This window comes from Microtus pennsylvanicus, chromosome 8 (assembly GCF_037038515.1).
Source record: "Microtus pennsylvanicus isolate mMicPen1 chromosome 8, mMicPen1.hap1, whole genome shotgun sequence".
Lineage (NCBI taxonomy): Eukaryota > Metazoa > Chordata > Mammalia > Rodentia > Cricetidae > Microtus > Microtus pennsylvanicus.
The window spans coordinates 35,749,770-35,762,589 of record NC_134586.1 but is presented as its reverse complement, the minus strand read 5'-3'; the positions used below and the strand labels follow the sequence as shown (position 1 = coordinate 35,762,589).

General features: G+C 38.9%; 1 protein-coding gene across 2 annotated transcripts in view; it reads left to right on the top strand.

Annotated features, from left to right (window-relative positions):
* The window catches only part of Grm7 (glutamate metabotropic receptor 7), an 888,724-nt gene extending 881,101 nt beyond the window's left edge, over positions 1-7,623 (top strand). For both annotated transcript variants that reach the window (XM_075983271.1, XM_075983273.1), the window contains one exon: positions 6,416-7,623. Coding sequence is in view for 1 of the 2 variants with exons in the window: in XM_075983273.1 (XP_075839388.1) it covers positions 6,416-6,465 (50 nt within the window). In the remaining variant the exon portion in view is untranslated. The remainder of the gene's footprint in view (positions 1-6,415) is intronic.
* Positions 7,624-12,820: the final 5,197 nt, after the last annotated feature.

The following is a 12,820-nucleotide window of genomic DNA, read 5'->3' as shown; positions in this document are numbered from 1 at the left end:
CATCCTTCACTCATCATGTTCTGCATTCTTGCTCAGATTTTGCATCTTTTGACATGAATATTGTGCTAATATAATCAACTGAAAGAATTTAGGAGAAATCGATACACGTGAATTAATTAGCTCTTACCAAGTGATACACAGGACTCTGATTAGCTTTTCATCAGATCTGGAATGAGAATTATCAGTTGAAGATGCCATCTATTTATCTTTATGACTTTAAATGATGTTTCTTTTATGAGTATCAAACATATATTGAAAAATGAAATATTGCTAATACCTAAAATAGAGCCTAACACATGACATACTCGGTACATTCTTTTGTTGTCTAGCTAAGTGAAAAATGAACTTTTACATAAAACGCAGAAATCTGGCTGCTCTTCTGAAAATGGAGAAATCTGTCTGCTGAGATAACAGCCCAGGGTGCCTAAGTTTCTTACCTTTTCCAATTCATAGCTGAAGTCAACAACTTACACTCAGTCTGCTTTGCTATTTTATAGTATATGTGGGATTGATTATCATGTTAAAGTGCTGGAAAGCCCTGCACAGACCTATGCATGCATGTGGGAAACTGTCTCAGGTAAACCTAGAAAAGAAGTTGCTGAATCACAGGTCCACATACTCAGACTGTTATATAACATTTCCAACGTGTTAGACCTCTGAGACAGCTTAAAGAGAAGGGAGGCAGAAACGAGATCAGCCTGACTTCAGCAGTCAGACTGTGTAGGTCAAGCTGGACAGGGCAGACACAGCAGGCAAGGGGCATCTGCCAAGGGAATGGGAATACTTGGGGCTTATGTAGGAAGTTTGAGGAAAAGAAAATTAAGTGCAACTGCTGGAGTAACAGGCAAGCCTACAGCTTCTCCCTTCTAAAGTTGGTTGTCCAGATGAGAAACTACAGTGCTCACACTATAAGGATTCAGCTCATAGTGGGCTACTGAACTTGGCAACGGCAGTGATGGGGAAGGGGCTGGAGTCTTAATATAGGGCCTTGGTCATGGTCCTACAGAGTTTCCTCAAGGTTTCTTATATACTACGTTTTTTTTTTCTAAAAGATTGAGCTAATTTACAACCCTACCATTGTACTAAGAATTTCTTCTTTATTTATTCCCTCACCAATATTTGATATTGATTCAATTTCTTTTGTCATTCTTTAAGAACAAATTGCTAATTGTTTGAACTTATATTACTGTAATGGTGAAGATTTTTTTTGCTTTTTGTATTTTTTCATCCATATTTTTTTGCTCTTTGTATTTTTATCTAAAAATTAACTTATTGAAATTTTAATCTTTTTCCTAAAAATTAGATTGTCTCTGAATCATTTATTTGAATTATTAAAAATTAGGAGTTACCAGTCTGGATTTTATTTTTTAGTCAAGTGCATAAGAAACATGTTTTTCTTGGCTTATACCTTAGCATGATGTTTTAAAAATGATGTTGTATTTCATAAGCTGTTTACTTAGGCCTTGGTTATTTGTTTTTCAAAACCAGAAATAGATTCTATGGATAGAACAAAAGTTACAGAAATCTTGCTGTCTAGTAACCTCAAATCCAAAATCAATGTAAATATATCTCAAAAACATGTTATATGATAAACAGGTTGTGAGGGTCAGAGAGGTGACTCAGTGGTTAAAAGCATGTAACTACTCTTGCAGAGGATCTGAGTTCAGTTCCCTGCACAAGGGCAGCTCACAACTGCCCATAGCTTTAGCTCTAGGGGGGTCTGGTGCTCTCTTCTAGTCTCCACGGGCTCTTCACTCACATGTGCACATAACCAACATGCATACATATATTTTTTTTAAGAAATTAAAAGTTGCAATTGAATATGCATGGAGTAACACCATGCTGTGTCTTTAAAATACATTAAGTATTACAACGCATAGTTTACTAGTAACTATGCTTGAGGTTGTGGCATGAGTCATACTAACTTCAGGACAGTAGGTATGGTAGGTGAGGGGAAGAGAAGATTGCTTGTCGGGGTAAGAAGGGGGTGATTTGATATTCATCTCTTGTCTGTGGATAAAATGCCATGGCTTTCATGTGTGTCCTGTTTAGGGAAGTGATACAATTTGTGTTTACATTTTACAGTATTTGCGGCACTCCATAGTTTATTTCTATGTACATACATTTACAGAAACATTTTTTTTAAAAAATTGAAACACATGGTATTTACCAAATAAAACATAAAATGTGCTACTTATAAGAAGAGGGAACCTAAGAAAGGGCTAAAGGGACGAGCCCTGCTTTGTTTTTATTTGTTCAGCTTGATGGTATTTATAAGATTCCTTTTTTTTCAGTGCTTGCTTTTACATCGTTTCATAGTTTCTTTAATATAGTTCACAAGAAATAAAATTTTTGTGAGGCAAAAGTTTGGACAGTGGACAGTGAGATGGCTCAGGGGTAAAAGCTGCTTGCAGTCAAACCTGACCCAGTTCCATCCCTGAGTCCCACATGGTGCAATAAGAAAACCAACTCCCTCCAGCTCTCCTCTGACCTGCACAGGTATGCCCTGGCTCAGGCCTTCCTTCCCTCCTCACATAAATGAGTGTAATTAGAAAGCAAATCCTGGAGAAAATGATATTCAAATTAAAATGGATTTAGCCCACTAAGGTTAATGCCAAATTAAGAGTAAGTTTTAACAAAATAAGAATGATGTCAGATGTCTAATCTTTCTGAAGTTGAAAATGTGCATTAAGGATGTGTTGTAGAAGTCAGTGTCCTAAATACCTTCTCATGGAAAACATCAGCTCTCTGAAGCATCTGAATTTGAGAACAATCAATAAAGATATCTCTAAAATTTTTAATATGAACAATAAAATCTATTCCTGTTATTTCTAGGGCTGGGCAGATTGCTCAGCGGTTAAAAGCACTCACTGTTCTGATAGATAGTACAGGCTCAGTTCCCAGCACCTACATCATGTCTCATAACCATTCATAACTCCAGTTCCAGGGGAGTCTGACACCCTATGCTGACCTCCTTAAAAAGCACCAGGAAGCCATATGATACATGCAGACAAAACACTCATACACATAAAATAAATAAATCACTTTTTAAAATTCCATTCTCTTCCCATTCTTAAGAACAAACAAACAAACAACAACAACAAAAACTCTAGCTTTGAAAGGAAAGAAATGTATAGCCTTTTCAAAATAAAAGCAGATCTCTTAAGCAACTTTTTTTTTTTCTGCACAACTATTTTGAGCTAGGCAATTCTCTTTCCTGGACCATAAACTACATTGCTATTCAAATAAATAGAATTATCAGCCTGTAGGCACTTCTTTTATTTACTCATGAGGCCAGGATGGTTTAAAAATAAACACTAGAATACATTGGACTTTACTGTGATAAAGGACAGAAATTGTCATTGTAGGGGCTGCATAAACTTCATTATAACCTTGCTGCAACACTCCAAAGCAATTCTGCAAAAAAAAGCATATATTGAGGCTTATCCTTTGTAGAGAAATTTGTAACCTAAAAATACATTTATATATTTTATTCCCCAGTGAGAGACTGGGATAATCCTGACATCCGTGCTATCAACAGTTCACAGGATCTGAATTACTGTCCTCATTTTTAAAAAGTCTCTAAAAAGTTTAGCCTCATGGCAGAGGACTCATGTAAGTGATGGGTACTTTCCACCACTGTTGTGGAAGGCTAGTCCCTCTGAGCACTATGTCCCTCCCATCTACAATGGATAATACAAAGTATATCTCTAGCTTTCTGAAAACGCAAGAAGATAATTCCCACAAGGCTTTAGTGAGTCCTAATTTTCATTTGTTCCTGTGTTTTGTTGTTGTTGTTAACTCAGGGTCTCACCTAGCCTAGGCTGGCCTCGAACTTGCTGTGGAACTGAGAATAAACTTGAACTCCCAACGCTTCTGCTTCACTTACTAAGTGCTGGGATGACAGGCCTGGAACACCACGCCTTGTTTAGGCTGTGCTAAGGGTGGAGCACAACTGAGTTATATTCCTAGTCTTATTTCCAATTTTGGTTTATTTTTATATGTATTTATTTGTTTGTAAGTTTATGTGTGGGCCTGAGGCACATGTGTGGGAGTCACAGAAAAACTTGCCAGAGTCAGCCCTCTCCTTTCACCATGTGGGTTGCACTCACCTTGTGGGGAGGCTTTGTGGCAAGCACCTTTCCTACTGAATTATCTCACAGCTCAAAGTAACTAAAGTTTTTTTTGTTTTTTTTTTAAAAGCATCTTAGCCAGGCGGTGGTGGCGCACGCCTTTAATCCCAGCACTTGGGAGGCAGAGGCAGGCTGATCTCTGTGAGTTCGAGGCCAGCCTGGTCTACAAGAGCTAGTTCCAGGACAGGAACCAAAAGTTACGGAGAAACCCTGTCTTGAAAAAAAAAAAAAAGCAGCTAGATTTTGTTTTTAACTTAATCCAAACCAGTGTTCACTACATCACAGAAACAATATTTTCTAAGCTATTATTCTTTCAGTAAAAATTCTTTACTGACTGGTTTATATTGTAACCTATTTGAGTAAATTTAATTATTTCTTTTCCACTGGAAGAGTCTGCTTACACGGAATCCAGTCTTAATTAACCACACAATAGAGGTGTCTCTGGGATTTAGGTCAGCTCAGGCTTCTGGGGGTTTTGTTTGTTTTCGTTCCCTTTGGTCTGGAGGGTAATTAGCTCCTTGGCATTTGACAAGGCACACTGTCACAATGACTTCTCTGTGTCAGCTGAGGTTGACTGGCTATGACATTGTAAATAAGGTTTGGAGTCAGGAAGCATCTTTAGAAAGATTCCCTCAGGGGTGGGGTGGCTGGAGATGTGACTCAACTGGTAGATTGCTGGCTCAGCAATGTTCCAAGTCCTGGATTCTAGTTTCAGCCTTACATTAAAGGATATGGTGGCTCATACCTGTAATCTCAGCACTTGGGAGGTGCAGGCAAGATGATCAGAAGTTCAAGGTCATTCTTAGCCACATGGAAAGTTGAGGGGTAACCTGGAATGCAAAAGACCCTGTCTCAAACAACCAAATAAACAAACTATAAAGTAAGTTGTTTTTCTTCCTTATACCCCAAACAAGAAGGTTGTTGAAGGCAATAGATGCTGTAAGAGCCATGTTCTTAGGGGACTTGGGATCTACTGAGGCCAAGTCCATTTGCTCATTAAACGGCAATGCATCAATATCAGAGTTTTCAAGAAACTCTCACTTTCATATAATTTTATTTTAATTTTATCTATTGAACACAATATACCTTAACAGAGAAATGAGTCTTCCAGTCAGAAATTGTTTGGAGGGTACACTGAATTTATCCATAAAGTGAGATTAAAATTCTTAGGCTGTGAGAAGTACCTTGAAAAATGATGATTGTATATGTTCTTAGAATATAGCAAATCCAAAGGCCAGTTACAAGCTCTTAGCACACTAACACAGCTGCTTGTGCCTCGAAATTCACACAAGGCCCTGCTTAATGTTCTGGAGAAATTCTTGCTACTGTTCCGTGTTCCACAGTAGAATAATCTAAGTAGAATAAACAAATAAGCCACTGTCAATTGTACATGACAAAGATTCTGTGCCTAATGGAAACTGATGCAACGTGACTAAGATTGAATGAGCCAAGAACCCATTTACTCCATGGACATGATGTTATATAGAACTGAGAACCAGAACCTAAAGCAGGTATATAATGACATCTTAGAGTTTGTTTCCATCATGAGCACAGAGAAAAAACTACCTTTCAGCTCTTTGTGTATCCATGTGCCCGCCTTCAAAGAACCAATGGGTGTGTATTTACTCGATGCATAAGCAGAGGAAAGAGTTCCAGGTCACTGAATGAAACATAAGTTGTCATGCATCCGAGGAAACAAATGTAGAGTGTTAGTGTTTAGACATCTAGAAGTTTCCAGGTGTGCTTTTAACATAAATGGAAATTGTCGTGAAGATGAATTACTTATTGCTGATGAGACTGGCAAAGAGGTGGCTAGTTGCTTGATACTGTGAGTGCTAACTTGTAGATGGACTCCGCTAGCTGACCTAAATGAGTTCCAATGACCCAAAACAGCCCCCTCCCAGCAGTAATGTTTTTTTATGGCAAGACTCAGGAGATGATCACATGATGAAAATCTCTACTTCACCAGATGACCCTAAAAGCGTAGGCCTGGCTAATTAGAAAGCACAGCAACCAAGGAAAAATCTAGTGACCTTACAGGTCCCAAAAGAGGGAGGTTGGAGGCATGTCAAAGAAATAAATCCAGGTAAGTTATATATCACTGGCAGGTCCATCTTAGTGAGGGAAAAAAGCATAAAGACAAATGAGAAATGCCAAAGTATGTGTGTATTCCTCAACAATGTCTCATTCCATCTTGACTTGGTACCAGAAATCATCTGACCTCTTCCTTTGAATACAAGATCATCTCCACAATTGACTTTCTGCCTTCTCTTTCCCTCCAGGCCCCGCTGCAAAAAAGAAGTATGTCAGTTATAATAACCTGGTTATCTAACATGTTCCATCCCATGGAACCACGGAGGAGGAAGATCCTCAGTTATTCCGTCACCCAATTGGCATAGGACTCTTTTAGTCCTGCCCGCTATCCATCTCTGGAGGACCTTCCTCAGCTGGGAGACCAACGTTAGAGGATCCACACATCCTAAACAGCTGCTTAATGAGACACCTTTACTTTCTCTTGGCTTAAGAAGTCATTGGCATCAGCACTGCCATCTAGGCTACAATTCTGGACTCCCTCAGCAAAGGGAGACTTGAGACTCAAGTCCCACCTGGCTCTTTTGGATGACCCGCTGAGAGCCTCAGGACTGATTTTTGGGGCTGACTTGTCTTTCTACGTATGTACTTCCAGGATGCAAGGTTTTGAAATTTTCTGTACAGTTTGTGAGGACCTTTGCACTTTGCCACCCAATGTCGTACCTAGGTTCACTGTTTGTTTTTGAATGCCCTGTTTTCACAGAACCTTATCCTCTCAGATGGTGGAATCTTTGGGAAAAAAATAAAACAACTAATTTAAAGGAAAAAAATCTCGGCAGACATAAGAGAACACACAAACCCCACACACATCTGTAATTGACTGTATGGTTATGATTCTAGTACCATGGAAAATCATGTTATTTTTTTTTTAAAGATACACACAAAAAGATATTTAAAGACCAAAAACTGTGCTGAGAAGATATGCCCCACCTATCTTTGGTACACGGTAGGTGATGTGATGTTAAAGAAAAGCATTGGCTAGATGGCATTGAGGTCTTGATCTTCAGAATGCATGCCAGTAATGTATTTTACAGTACATGTTTATAATTTATGTTTAATATTTGTATTTGTGTTCTCTTTTTGTTATTTTACTTAGGGTATATGGCTATTTTGCAATAATTTTAATGATTATTGAGCTATTTGATGGAAAGAATATGGATTTTTCATGTCTTGAGGTTTTGTTCATGCCCCCTATGACTGACCAATGTGATAAGGACTTTAAAAAAGAAGCATGTACGTTTTTTACTGTTTGTAATAAGTACTTTCGTTAATCTTGCTGCTTATGTGTCAATTTAGTGGAAAAAATATCCCTTGCTGAAAAAAAATTCCCTTTCCATTCTCTTCCAGTTCTGTGGTATTGTCTAAGAATGTATCAATAAAATACTTTGGTTAACTTTTCTATTTTCTGTCCTAAGTACTTTAGCTGCCCCTCCCACTTGTTTACAGTTTGTTTGAAACCCTGAGCTATAGAAGATGAGTGACAGCTCAAGTCCTAAGCTTCCGAGTGCATTGATTTTGAAGTGCCTAGCGAAACCTAGATGCTCTCCTGGAAAAGGGAGAGTCACAAAAGCCAAGCATTCTTTCTCACTATAGCTGAAACTCAAGCCATAAATATCCTTGTATATGTCAGGCAGTGGTGGTGCACACGTTTAAGTCCAGAACTTGGGAGGCAGAGGCAGGAGGATCTCTGTGAGTTCGAGGCCGCCAGCCTGATATACAGAGTAAGTTTAGGGGCATCCAGGACTACCACACAGAGAAACCTTACCTTGAAAAACAAAACAAAAATTCTTATCTGTTAACTCAACAAGTTGTCTATCCAAAACGAATAACAAAGAAGAAAAGAAAAAGAAATATTTGCTTACAGATGCAGCCCTCTATAAAATTCATTAAAAAGATAAACATTTCTACAAAACCAAACTGAAAGGACATAGGGAATAGGAGCAATAACTGAAACATGGACTTGCTTTTGCAAACAAATATGGTGGTGAAGTTGATTGAAGCAAGATTAAGAGTCTGGATTCCATAGTCTCTAGAAGAAAATGAAAAGAAAGAAAACACTCTGAAGGAACCACTCACAGTGGTATGCATGCCAAGAACATACCATGACCTCCTTGTGCAGAGTGACATTGGTACGTAGCACTCCCTGTAGGCTCCCAAATCCAAGGTGTATTCACATGCTCCCTGGCTATGAAAGAGGGAGATAGCTCAGATAATAAAGTACTTGCTGTAGTGATGAGACTAGCAGGCCTGCTTTTCGTCTCGCCTGGCTAACTTTACACTCGAAATAACAACACACAAATTGTATTCTTTTAAACACTGCCTGGCCCATTATATCTAGCCTCTTCTTGGCTAACTCTCATATTTTGATTAACCCATTTCTATTAATGTGTGTATCACCACGAGGTGGTGGCTTACCGGGAAAAATTCTAGCCTACATCCGTCTCGGGTCTAAGAATCATGACATCTGACTCACTTCCCTTCTTTCCAGCATTCTGTTCTGTCTCTTCTATTCACCTATGTTCTGACCTATCAGGCCAAGCAGTTTCTTTATTAATTAACCAATGAAAGCAACACATAGCAAAAAGACCCAGCTACATCAACTTGCCACACAAGCATGAAGGCCCAAGTCTGATCCCCAGAAGCCATGTTAACAAAAAGTCAGACACAGTTGTGTGTACTTACCACTCCAGCAGTAGAAGGGTGGAGACTAGCAGATCCCTCATGCTTCCGAGAAGCCAACCAAGCCTGATAAGTGACCTCCTGAACAACCCTGACTCAGAAAAACAGAAATAATACTCAAGTTGACCACAGACACATGGGGGGAGGGTCACATATACACACAAAACATTGGTTGGATGGATAGATTAGATGATAATTGATACATAGATAGATAGATAGATAGATAGATAGATAGATAGATAGATAGATAGATAGATAGATGATAGATAGATAGATGATAGATAGATAGATAGATAGATAGATAGATAGATAGATAGATAGATAGACGATAGATAAATAGATAAAAATATTCTCTGGTGGATATAGTTTTCACTCATTTCTACAGTGCAAAATAAAACTGTCATATTATTTCTAACTTCAGTTTCTGTTGTGGTCTTCCTCTAGTCGATTGCAAACAATGCTTTTGCAGAGACTCCAAAATTTCATTTTAGTATCAGATTGTAGAAAATAAATTGCTTTTCCCAATTTCTTCTATTCCTTTAACACCCTCAAACTAATAGGCCATTGAAAAACTGCAAATCAAAACAAAAATGCTTTTTGGACAACCCATATTTTTTATCAAGTTGTGGCATCAAACCCTATATAGAAGCTGGCTCCCCTTCCTGGTCAATGTCCTTGGATGGGTTATATAAACATTCCTGTGTCCTCAGCTATAAAGTGACCTGGATATAGCCTACCTCATAGGATTATAAGAGTGAAAAGAGAAAATTCCTTCCATGAATATCAAAGCTACTTGGCAAATGACTACTCAAACGTGGAAGCTTTCAGGATCACGGCTTCTGTTGCCACTAGCACCAACATCAGGGTGGTTACATGTTGTTTTTAAAACAAATTTAATATTTCAGTGCCTTCGCCTTCCAGATAGGAAAACAGAGTCTATAAAATAACATGTAAACAGATCAGGCTGTGAAATGACCATGCTGTAGAATCACCTTCACTAAGATATTATACAAAAGCTTTTCACAATTCTTCAAATGTTCAACTAAGAGTGCAGAGGAGCCAGTAAATTCATATGGTATTTAGAGTAGGGCAGGGCTCCTTCTGAAAACACCTGCTCTATTCATTCATCCTCACAGTACAACAGAGCTAATAATGATCGATAATGATGAAGAAGGGAGGGCTATAGCACAATATATAAGAAATTATTAAATATGTCACATAGTTTATATAGGCTATACATCTTATATACATTGAAATGTGCATCTGCATGAATTTTCTCAGCCCTCAACTGCACTTCTAATATCTTGCATTACTTCTATCTCCCACTAAGTATCTGGGATTCGAGTCTGTCTGTGGCAATAGAACAAACAGTCTGATAGCATCAGAAAATACTGTCATCACTAGGTCTATCATTTGGATCTGGAGTGCCCCCCCACAAATGTTCCTTGAATGTTCAATGATTGGCCCCAGATTAACACTTTTGGAAACTTGTAGAAACTATGAAAAGTGAGACCTAGAAAGAAATTTTCAGATCCCCAAGCGGGTGCTGCCTATCACAGTCACCCCCAATATTACCCATTTCTCCCTGGTTATTTGTCAGTCATTGTCATATCTGCTCTTTGCTGATACCATTTGAAAAGACGGTCTTTGACCCTGGGAATCTATTTAGTTGTTTTATTTTTCTTTATGGAACTTATGATGATTATCTGATTTTATAGATTTGCTTTGCTGCTTTTCTCTGTCTCCCTTTAGCATTCTGTTTCAGAGAAGGTCAGATATTTTTAGTTTTGCTTGTGGTAATTTCCTAACCCTTAGACTAATGCTTGACAGGTAGTAGATTATTCTATAGATATTTGCATCTGAGCCAGAGGAAGTCAAGTGGATAAATGAAGTCCAAGACTGCAGGAACATGGACAGAGATCTAGAAGATGCTATGCTGATAAGCTTAGTCAGCTTCATGAGGGGCATCAGAACTGGACTCAAAGACTGCACAAGGCTCTGGTAATGATGAGGAAAGGAAGACGGATGCAAGAACACCCCCCTTGCTGCCTCAACAGCAAGGTGAAAAGCTAGTTCTATGAGATGGCTATCTTTTGCTAAGAGGATGAATCCACCTTTTGAGTAAGTAAATTGGGAACTTAATACAAACAGGTAAATATCTGTAATCAGAATGCTTTCATTAGAAGAAAGGACTCACACTTGCAGTTCCACCCAGTAGTTGTGACTCAGGAGGCAGAGGCAAAACTAACGTGAGCTCCATACCAGGCAGGGCTATAGAGGGAGACCTTGACTCAAACAAACAAACAAGAATGGATAAGGATACAAAGAAGAGAGGGAGGGGTTGGAGTAGGAATGCACTAGACTCCTTATTAGAATTCTGGTGGATTAAAGCTCTGAGCTCTGCGTCTTGCCAGTGTCAAAGGACAGAATTACAATTTCAAATCTTAATTGGCTTTCTTTTTAAGTCTCAGATTGGGCAACTCTTCATTCTGTAAGATGGATTATGTCTTCCAGTGAGTCAAGCAAATGATATTGGCTTCATAGACAGAAAAAGGCAACGAAAAGCAGATGGGTCATCTCAAAGTGACTTTCCTCATAAGAGGAAACAGGGAGGTTGAACAATGACCAAAACTAATTGGTCAATTTCAGCTGCCTTTTCCAGAGTCTGACTAAAGTCTGAACTTCATTGTCATGCCAGTGGAAAGTAGCCAGTTTGGCATAGTTGCCTTTTACCTCTCAGATCCTGATAAATAGCCTAGTCTTGGCTCAATGGCATTGAACTTCAGCAGGAGTGATTCCATTGTGATTTTCAGTCTGGTGTGTTGAGGCTCAGTGCTAGAGTTCAATCCAAAACAGTGACTTCCTGTAATTTTTATTTAACAGCAGCTATGAAATCTCAGACAATCTATGTAGCCTGGGACCCTCTGACTCTTCATCTTTGTAATGGAGATAGGATATGCATGCAAATCTCTGTCATTCATCAGGGAGACATTATCAATTTGTTCCAGAACATTAGTTCATTCTCAGAGTGAGCCAACCAAGAATGAACACCATCATCAGAAGCAACATTGGATGTGGTAAGCAGGGTCCAACATGGATAAGAATAATCACTCCATTGCTGTTACCACAGCAGACACAGCCTGAGGTATCCAACAGCATTTTTGGCAGCCACTTTCTACAAACAAAAGCAATTAGACTCCAATGAAAATCCCAGAGCCCCTAAGCCAACTGCCTCTGCTGTTATTTTCTCTCTCATATTTCCTCTATAATTTATTCTCTTGAAATTTTTGCTTTATTATGTCGTCTGCTAAGTCCTAATACCTAAATATATTCTCCACCCTTCCAATTTCTGTCTTGATTGTAAAGATGCCTTGCTGACCCTCAGCCAAGGCACTGATATCATTCTGACTAAAGGAGATACAGCCCTGAAACATTCTACAGAGACCTGGTGTTTTGGTACCTTCATCAGCATCAGACGGATAACAGAGTTCTGGTCATTTCCTCATTTAGAATCAACAAAGCACTACAAGGATTATTAGTCTGAGTTACCATCACTCCTACATAACAATAATAAACATGTCAAAACATGGATATTTCTCATGCCTTGTAAAAATTTAGACACATGGGTTTCTGCCTTTGGAGGCCATGAACTTTGAGTGCACGTGTCACACGCCAGTGTGCATCTTTCCCTCTTAAAGAGTTAGGGAACAAATTCACAATGATGGTGGCAGCAGAGGACAAATTCTAACTTCCTTCCTTTCATGTATCCTAAGCTTTAGTGTCCCTAGAGGTCATCCAGATTGCTGAACACGTAGATTTGGAGGTATCAGTGAGGACCCTGGATCTCTCACTATGAAAGAACTCCCAGGGAAGGATTATGGCCCAGGCCCTGAATGGGAATTCGTTTCTGATGCTTT